The sequence below is a fragment of the Microtus ochrogaster genome, chromosome 18, assembly GCF_000317375.1.
Source record: "Microtus ochrogaster isolate Prairie Vole_2 chromosome 18, MicOch1.0, whole genome shotgun sequence".
Taxonomy (NCBI): Eukaryota; Metazoa; Chordata; class Mammalia; order Rodentia; family Cricetidae; genus Microtus; species Microtus ochrogaster.
In genome coordinates this window covers 25304749-25312474 of record NC_022020.1, presented here as the reverse complement: position 1 = coordinate 25312474, position 7726 = coordinate 25304749, and the positions used below count along the sequence as shown (strand labels likewise).

The window sequence follows — 7726 nt, the reverse complement described above, 5'->3', positions numbered from 1 at the left end:
GCACTTGGGAGGCAGAGGCTGGCAGAGCTCTGTGAGTTCGAGGCCAGCCTGGTCTACAGAGCTAGTTCCAAGACAGCCAGAGAAACCCTGTCTCAAAAAAATCGGGGGGGGGGGTTTGATAGTTATCCAGAAAAAGTTGAGGGGCAGGAGTAGCCTTGTTCTGCATCCACACATACCTAGTCTCAGATGGGGCAGTAGACGCTGAAGACTAGATGCCAGTGCTGGTTTGAGGTGGTCTCACCGTTCTCCCTTGTGACTGTGTTGTGGCCCCTAACCTAGATGGAAAGAAATTTTAGCTTTACTGTACTGCTACCCTGGAGTATTTATTCCTTTTTGTTGTTGTGTTTTGGTGTTTTGTTCTGTAAATTTTTTTTAAAATTTTTTGTGTATGGGTGTTTTGCTTACTTGTTTGTCTGTGCCTGGTGCCCACAGAGGCCAGAAGAGGGCATCAGATCCCTTGGGACTGGAATTGTAAACAGCTGTAAACTGCCATGTGGGTGCTGGAAATCAGACAGACTCAGGTTCTCTGGAAGAGCAGCCAGTGCTCTTAACTGCTGAGCCATCTCTCCAACCTGCTTATTTGTTTTGTTTGGCGGGTTGGTTGGGTTTGGGGGTGTTTTTTGTTTGGTTTTTTGGAGACACACTAGCCTCAAACTCACATATTCAAGGCAAGCCTTGAAGGCCTGATCCTTCTGTCTTCACCTCCCAAGTAATAGAATTACAGATGCACCCAGCTTTTTTGTTCATTAGTTCATTATTTATTCTGGCAAGTCATACAAGTCAGTTCATTTCTTACACCCTCTAAAAACTATTTTCATGTTCTACTGGTAGATGAGAAGGCTGGGACCCTGCCCTAGTTGAGCTCACAGAATTGGATTTAGTCTCTCAGGATCCTAACTACAGCCCTTCCTGTTGTTCCTTGATCGCTTAGTCCCACTCTGCTCTTGCCTGCCTCTCCCCAGGCTTTAGAGGAAAAGGTTCGGACCACAGAGACCCAGGTGCTCGTGGCATCTGCACAGAAGAAGCTGCTGGAGGAGAGACTGAAGCTTGTCTCCGAGCTGTGGGATGCTGGGATCAAGGTACAGGAAGCAGCTCCCAGGGTGGTAGCAAACATGGAAGTACTAGGCAGACTCATAGAAGTCCACATGGTGTCTCTCCCGTTACTCCTGAGATGGAGCTAAGCAAGTGCAAACTGTTTAAGTACGTGTGCAGTTTTGTTTTGGTTCAAATAAGGCCAATCATTCTTCCTGCTGCGCCCCCACCCCGAAGTTTCCCCCTAAGAACACAGAAGCCTTTGTTTTCTTCTTGGGTCATTTGCAGGCCGAGCTGCTCTACAAGAAGAACCCAAAGTTACTGAACCAGCTGCAGTACTGTGAGGACGCGGGCATCCCGCTGGTGGCCATCATTGGCGAGCAGGAGCTGAAGGACGGCGTCGTCAAGCTGCGGTCGGTGACAAGCAGAGAAGAGGTGAGGGGGCAAGCAGGACGATAAAGGACATGGGGGCATCAAATGCTTTAAGATCTCCAGAATCCACATGCACCGTTTTACTAGGGGCATTATCTACCCTGGCGTTATCTAATTGGGTTTATGTCCCAGTGAGCCAACCCTGATAACTAAAAGTAGGCACTCAGTGAATAGCTGAGCGGAAGATGCTCATACCTCCTCCCTCCATCCTGGCCAGGTGGATGTCCGAAGAGAAGACCTTGTGGAGGAGATCAGAAGAAGAACAGATCAGCCCCCCTCTATCTGCTGAACTGGGCAAACTTCCAGAGGAAGCATGGTTGACCTTGTTTGAACTAAAACAAAACTGCACATATATTTAAACAGTTTGCACATCTCTGATCCAGCAGAAGACTGAAGGGTAGTCAGAACAGAGGCTTCTTGTTTTTATTAATACCTTAATATTGGTAATCACTGGCAAAAATGTCCAGGTACTACACTTTCCTTGTCGGGATGGGGAGGAACAGTGTAAGTGGATTAATCAAGGTTCTGCCTCCTAAACTCCTGTATGGACCTGAGGTGGCTTCATTGCAGAGCCACACACCAGATGAACAGATGTCTCCCTATAACCTATCGCCAAAAAGTCCAATAAATGTCTCCACCGCTAACTTAGCCTGCCTGTGTCTGTGATGCCTAATGCTACCTTCCTCTTCAGGCCCTGAACCATTCAAACCATTCTAGTAACTGGTATGAAAGAGCGACGGTCCCGTCAGAAACCCACTGGTTAAAGGACACCCACACTGTGGGCCCAGTGTCCATCCTGCTCGGACTCTGCCCCACCCCCACCTCTGGCGATGGAGTTCCACCCACACACGCACAGGGTTAGCTTGCGAGCCCCCCAGGGGCTCGCGCACGTGCAATGGGTACCTCCTTGAGAGGCGGGGTTGCTCTCTGAGCCAATGAGAGCTTGAGGGGGCGTGGAGGACAGGGAATCTTCCAGAGACAGAAGCTCAAGGAAGTTCTAAAGTGTACTGGCAAACCTAGGAGAGAGCTATGCAGTCGAAACGTGAGTGTGAGGTAAGTAAATGAAGACCTAAGGGGTCTTTGGGACCCGCCTGCACGAGGGGCGGTTACCGTGACCCCAGTACCGCAGGCGAGGTGGGACCGCTGGTGATGCGTCATTCCAACCTACCTCTTTCCACTCCAGCAATGGTGCCAGAGGGTGAATCCAGAGAACAAGGCAGCCCTGGAGGCGTGGGTAAGAGAGACTGGCATCCGCCTGGTGCAGGTCAACGGGCAAAGAAAGTATGGCGGGCCACCCCCAGGTATGGTAGCCCCACCCCCTGTGTCTCTACACCAGCCTCGGTCACTCTTGTGGGAAGGGCCTGTCCCTAAGCTCCAAAGTCAGAAACCCGAAACTACCTGACTGACATACCCTCTGTTAGATTCGGGTTTTGTCTGGCTTCCCTTGCCACTCTCCCACTCAGTGCCAGCCTGGTTGTTTAGGCAGTCCAGTGGCCCCATTATGCTAAGGACCAGGAGCCAGAAGGGTGTCAATATTTCTAGATGATCTTCTCACCCTCCCCCGATACACACACCCCAGCTATTTCCTGGGGCTTAGAAATAAAACCATCTCTGTAAATCACAGTACCCCTCCATAACCTCTCCCTCTAGGCTGGGTGGGCAGCCCGCCACCTTCAGGGTCCGAGGTGTTTATTGGACGACTACCCCAGGACGTGTATGAGCACCAGCTGATCCCGCTCTTCCAGCGCGTGGGGCGTCTCTACGAGTTCCGCCTAATGATGACCTTCAGTGGCTTGAACCGCGGCTTTGCCTATGCGCGCTACAGCTCACGGCGCGGTGCCCAGGCCGCCATTGCCACTCTGCACAACCACCAGCTGCGCCCTTCTTGCCAGCTTCTGGTGTGCAGAAGCACCGAGAAGTGCGAGCTGACAGTAGACGGGCTGCCACCGAGCTTGAACCGCCGCACGCTACTGCTCGCCCTCCAACCTCTGGGTCCCAGCCTGCAGGAGACATTGCTGCTACCCAGCCCTGGGTCGGCGCCCTCTCAGATTGCACTGCTCAAGTTCAGCACACACCGAGCCGCTGCCATGGCCAAAAAGGCCCTGGTAGAAGGTAGGGGTGGAAGCTGCGGGAGGGCGGCTGGCTACTTAAAAGCATATCCCCAAATCTTAGAGTCAGACATGTGTGGAGTTTACAGACTGCCACCATGCAATAGTACTACAGCCACTACTTACCTAAATGTAAGCTACAACTTGACTACTCCCATACGGGTTTTGTTTTTTTTTTTTGTGTTTTTTTTTGAGACAGGGTTTCTCCGTGTAGCCTTTGGCTGTCCTGGACCAGGCTGGCATCAGACTCACAGATAATCCACCTGCCTCTGCTTCCCAAATTCTTGGATTAAAGGTTTGCGCCACCACCACCTGCTGTTGTATCCTGTGTTAAGTCCTTGATGTTTCCCAGTTTTCCCAGCGCTGTAAAGAGTTGAGATGGGCCTGCTTATCTTTGTAGCTCCTGCCCTTCGGCAAATTAAGCAGTGCTGTTTCTGCTTTTGTGATGATGGTGGTTAGGTGAATGAAGCCTGAATGCCCTGTGTTGCCCCAGGGATAACTAGATAGTGGTATTACAGCCCCTTCACAAACACATGCAGTGAGACTTGGGGAAGTCATTGTCACACCACCAGGAAGTAAAGGCATTAAACACAGCCTGAGGCAAGTCACTTCACAGGCCAACTCCTGCCTGAGTGTGTCTCTGGTCCCTGTACTCAGATCTCTTGCCTTTGTCTTGCAGGGCAGTCCCGCCTTTGTGGAGAACAGGTGGCTGTCGAGTGGCTCAAGCCAGACCTGAAGCAGCACTTCCGCCAGCAGCTTGCAGGTCCCTCACTGCGACTTCTCCAGCCTGATGGCAGCCAGCAGAGCAGGGACAGGCTAGGGTTCCAAGGGGCTCGGGCCGCTCTGCAGCTGCTGTGTCAGCGAATGAAGCTGGGCAGCCCAGTGTTCCTTACCAAGTGTTTAGGCACAGGGCCCGCTGGCTGGCATCGCTTTTGGTACCAGGTTGTGATCCCTGGACACCCAGTGCCTTTCAGTGGCCTCATTTGGGTTGTGCTGGCCTCTGGTTGGCAGGATGGGCATGAGGTGGCCAAGGATGCTGTTTCTGCGCAGTTGCTGGAAACACTGAGTGAGTCTAGGACCAGCTTGTGGTCTCCTGGGGCTGAAGCAGGTACCATGGTTAAGCAGTGACCCCTCCCCCTCTTCTCTGCAGGCATTCTCTGTGCCTGCCCCCAGCCCAGCAGGCCTGGGCAGCCACTACTGAATCACAAAGTGACAGGGCCTAGCTACAGCTTTCTTGCTAGGGCAAACCCTGTCACACCTAAGTGCTACTTTAGTTGTGAAGAACTTTGCCATTCCCTATTGAGCCCAGGGTCTGATCTGACCTCTGGCCTAGTATCCTTGGTCAATTCCCAGTTTGACAAGTAACTCACCATACCCACACAAAAGAGCTTACTATGAATCTGTGTTTTTATTTGAGCCAAAGGCCCTTCCACCACTTGTTACTGATTTGGGCTTACCTGGTTTTCTTTTTTTCTACATTGCTTGTATTTATATTAAACCCCTGGTTGGTATACACATGTCTGTCTGTGCTGTCTTGCTATAACAGAGTTTGTTTTACAATGGTAGGGTGAGCAAATGCTTTCCCACTTTGGGACCATGAGTTCATAAAACAGAGTATTGGGAACTCCTATTTGGGGACTTGGGGTGTCACTCAGTGGTAGGGCTAAGCTTATACTCAAGATTGTAGGTTCAGTCTACAGCATCAAAACACGAATCTCTTTAAGGCTGTCTCAGAAAACACGGCTCCTTGTCCTGACATTGTCCTCGTGCCCTCAGTCACTGTCGTCATCGCTGTCCTTCGCCACCTCTGGAGCTTTGGCATCCTCCCCATCTTCTCTCAGCCCTGCAAAGAAGTCGTCAGTGCTCCAGGCCTTACTGCTCAAGGCACGAAGCGGTCCTCCCTTTTTCTTGCGTCGCCGATAGTCGTCCACAACCACAGCCCGCAGCTGAGTCATGTTCCAAAATTTGAGTCGCTGGTCATGGCCACTACTGGCCAAAAATTGGCCACAATGGGACAGGGCTAGCTCCTCCACAGGCTCTCCAACATGCTGGCCCACAGTGCCTACCACTCGGTTTGGCAAGATATTCACAGCCCTGAGCAGAGAACAGTGTTAGGTCCTGGCTGGCTTGCCTCTTACTTCCTAGCCCCAGGGCTGCTCTGGCTTCCCTTACCTGATGGTCCCATCAGTGGAGCCAGTGCACAGCAGGTTCTCGGTGACTGGAACCATGCAGTCAATGGACTCTGCCCTCAGGGCAAAGCGGTCACTTGTGGCCCCAAAACCATTCCAATTGAAGAGGTAGATGGTACCTTCGCTAGATCCACAGGCCACCTTCTTCCCATACTGCAGGTTAACAAGGTAAACCGTGTTTGTGGAGCGACTTCACAGTGAACCCCCTGGCATACATACCCCATCCCATCATACCCAGCTGTACTTTCATGAGGGTGATGGAGGTTAGGTCGCCTGACTGAGGCTCTGAGAGTAACTCAAATCGGCGTCTCTTGATGTTGAAGACACCAAGGCAGCCATCCCCACTGTAGAGAGCAAACAGATTGAATGGGAAGCTCATAACACAAAGTGGGTACCAAGTGGTCTAGTGGGAGGCGAGGCAAAGAGCAAGGAGTCAGGTTTAAGGTTGTACCTGGCTGTCAGCAGCAGCTTTTTGGCTGGGTCTAGAGCCATGTCGGCAATGTACTCCTCATGCTGCCGCATATCCATGAGAGGGCCCTCTTTCCGCTGGTCCCAGAGCCGGATACCACCTGTGTCATCCCCAGTGACTAGAACATTCTCATCCACAAGCAGCAGACTGTTAATGGGGGCACTGGAGAAACAAAGAATATGAACCTGTTCTAATAGAGACCTCTCAGTCCTTACCCCTACCCCTCACCTGGTACGTGTAGAATTGATTTTTCTTACCTGTGAGCCTTGGAAATTCGTCTTTCCAACTGTCCTCGTTCGACATCTAATACGTGGATTGCTTTGTCCTTAGAGACAGTGACAAGTTCTGGGGGGAAAGGCCCAGCTTACAGTATTGCTTATTGCCATCTAGCCTCTCCCACACAGCTGGCTGCCCTCCCCAGTACTCACTCTGCCCATCCTCTGAGAAGCCCACAGCTCTGCAGGACTTGAGGTGGTGTCCTGAGGACCAGAGTTCCTTGGTTTCGCCCTCCTGACAAGAGTATGAGAAGCTGAGGAAAGGAAGAGAGAGTGAATGCTCCCATACCACACCTGAAAGGCATGGAGCACAAAAATCCAACCTTCCCATGTAGGTCCAGTGCTTCCAAGACAAAAAAGCTTACCATTCTGCTTAGCAATTTTCTTTGTAATAACGGAGATGGAGCTCAAGCTTTCACACGTGCTCACTAAAACTCTGCAATTGAGCCACACACCCCCAGCCTATTTAATCATTTCTCTTTCTTTATATATATTTTTTCTTTTAGTTATTCTGGTTGGTTGGTTTTGGTTTTTCAAGACAGGGTTTCTCTGTGTACCTGGTTGTCCTGGTACTCACAGACCAGGCTGGTCTTGAACTCAGAGATCCACCTGCCTCTACCTCCCAAGAGCTAGGACTAAAGGTGTGTGCTACCACCAACCAACCTTTTTAGCCTGGAATTTGTAATTCTTTGTCTCACCCTCAAAAGTCCGAGCTTGGGGAAATATTGGGTCTGGACCACTGTGGGGGCCCAGAAATACTTGATTAAACTAATGGCAACCTGGATGTGTTGATGGAGGCCTATTTTCTTAAGAATTCTTGCCAGGCAGTGGTGGCAGATGCCTTTAATCCCAGCACTCTGAAGGCAGAGGAAGGTGGCTGTCTCTGAGTTGAAGCCAATCTGGTCTACAGTGAGTTCCAGGACAGCCAGGGCTGTTAGATGGGCAGAAAATCCCCGTCTTGGGAAAACAAAAACAAAAAGAATTCCAAGATCAAGCTGGGTGGTGGTGGCGCATGCCTTTACCAAGCACTCCAGAAATAGAGGCAGACAGATCTCTGAGTTTGAGGCCACCCTGGTCTACAGAGCAAGGACGGTCAGAGATACTTAGAGAAACTGACTTAAAAACATTGGGGGAAAAATAATCTGAGATTGGAGTCAGGATCCTTTGAGACTATTCTGGGTCATAGTGAGATCTGTCTCAAAGAAAAATAACTGGGCCGGG

At 51.0% G+C, this 7726-nt stretch overlaps 3 protein-coding genes across 3 annotated transcripts in view; 2 read left to right on the top strand and 1 right to left on the bottom strand.

Moving 5' to 3' along the window:
• The window catches only part of Hars (histidyl-tRNA synthetase), a 13905-nt gene extending 11797 nt beyond the window's left edge, over positions 1–2108 (top strand). The window contains exons 11-13 of the mRNA XM_005355981.2: positions 963–1079; positions 1321–1467; positions 1682–2108. Of these exons, the coding sequence (XP_005356038.1) occupies positions 963–1079; positions 1321–1467; positions 1682–1753 (336 nt within the window). The 3' untranslated portion in view covers positions 1754–2108. The remainder of the gene's footprint in view (positions 1–962; positions 1080–1320; positions 1468–1681) is intronic.
• A 74-nt stretch (positions 2109–2182) lies between these two features.
• Positions 2183–4875, top strand: Dnd1 (DND microRNA-mediated repression inhibitor 1). The gene is made up of 4 exons (XM_005355986.2): positions 2183–2517; positions 2648–2765; positions 3115–3576; positions 4252–4875. The coding sequence occupies exons 1-4, from the start codon at positions 2494–2496 to the stop codon at positions 4698–4700; spliced, it is 1053 nt and encodes a 350-aa protein (XP_005356043.1). The 5' UTR covers positions 2183–2493; the 3' UTR covers positions 4701–4875.
• A 92-nt stretch (positions 4876–4967) lies between these two features.
• The window catches only part of Wdr55 (WD repeat domain 55), a 4006-nt gene continuing 1247 nt past the window's right edge, over positions 4968–7726 (bottom strand). The window contains exons 2-7 of the mRNA XM_005355987.1: positions 6659–6759; positions 6488–6575; positions 6213–6392; positions 6006–6105; positions 5745–5914; positions 4968–5666 (exon numbers count right to left, since the gene is read on the bottom strand). Of these exons, the coding sequence (XP_005356044.1) occupies positions 5345–5666; positions 5745–5914; positions 6006–6105; positions 6213–6392; positions 6488–6575; positions 6659–6759 (961 nt within the window). The 3' untranslated portion in view covers positions 4968–5344. The remainder of the gene's footprint in view (positions 5667–5744; positions 5915–6005; positions 6106–6212; positions 6393–6487; positions 6576–6658; positions 6760–7726) is intronic.

Excerpts from the sequence above, each read along its gene's own strand:
- Dnd1 (XM_005355986.2), top strand. The coding sequence starts at position 2,494 with ATGCAGTCGAAACGTGAGTGTGAG. Across the intron at positions 2,518-2,647 it reads AGTCGAAACGTGAGTGTGAG|CAATGGTGCCAGAGGGTGAA; the intron begins GTAAGTAAATGA and ends TTTCCACTCCAG. Across the intron at positions 3,577-4,251 it reads CAAAAAGGCCCTGGTAGAAG|GGCAGTCCCGCCTTTGTGGA; the intron begins GTAGGGGTGGAA and ends TTTGTCTTGCAG.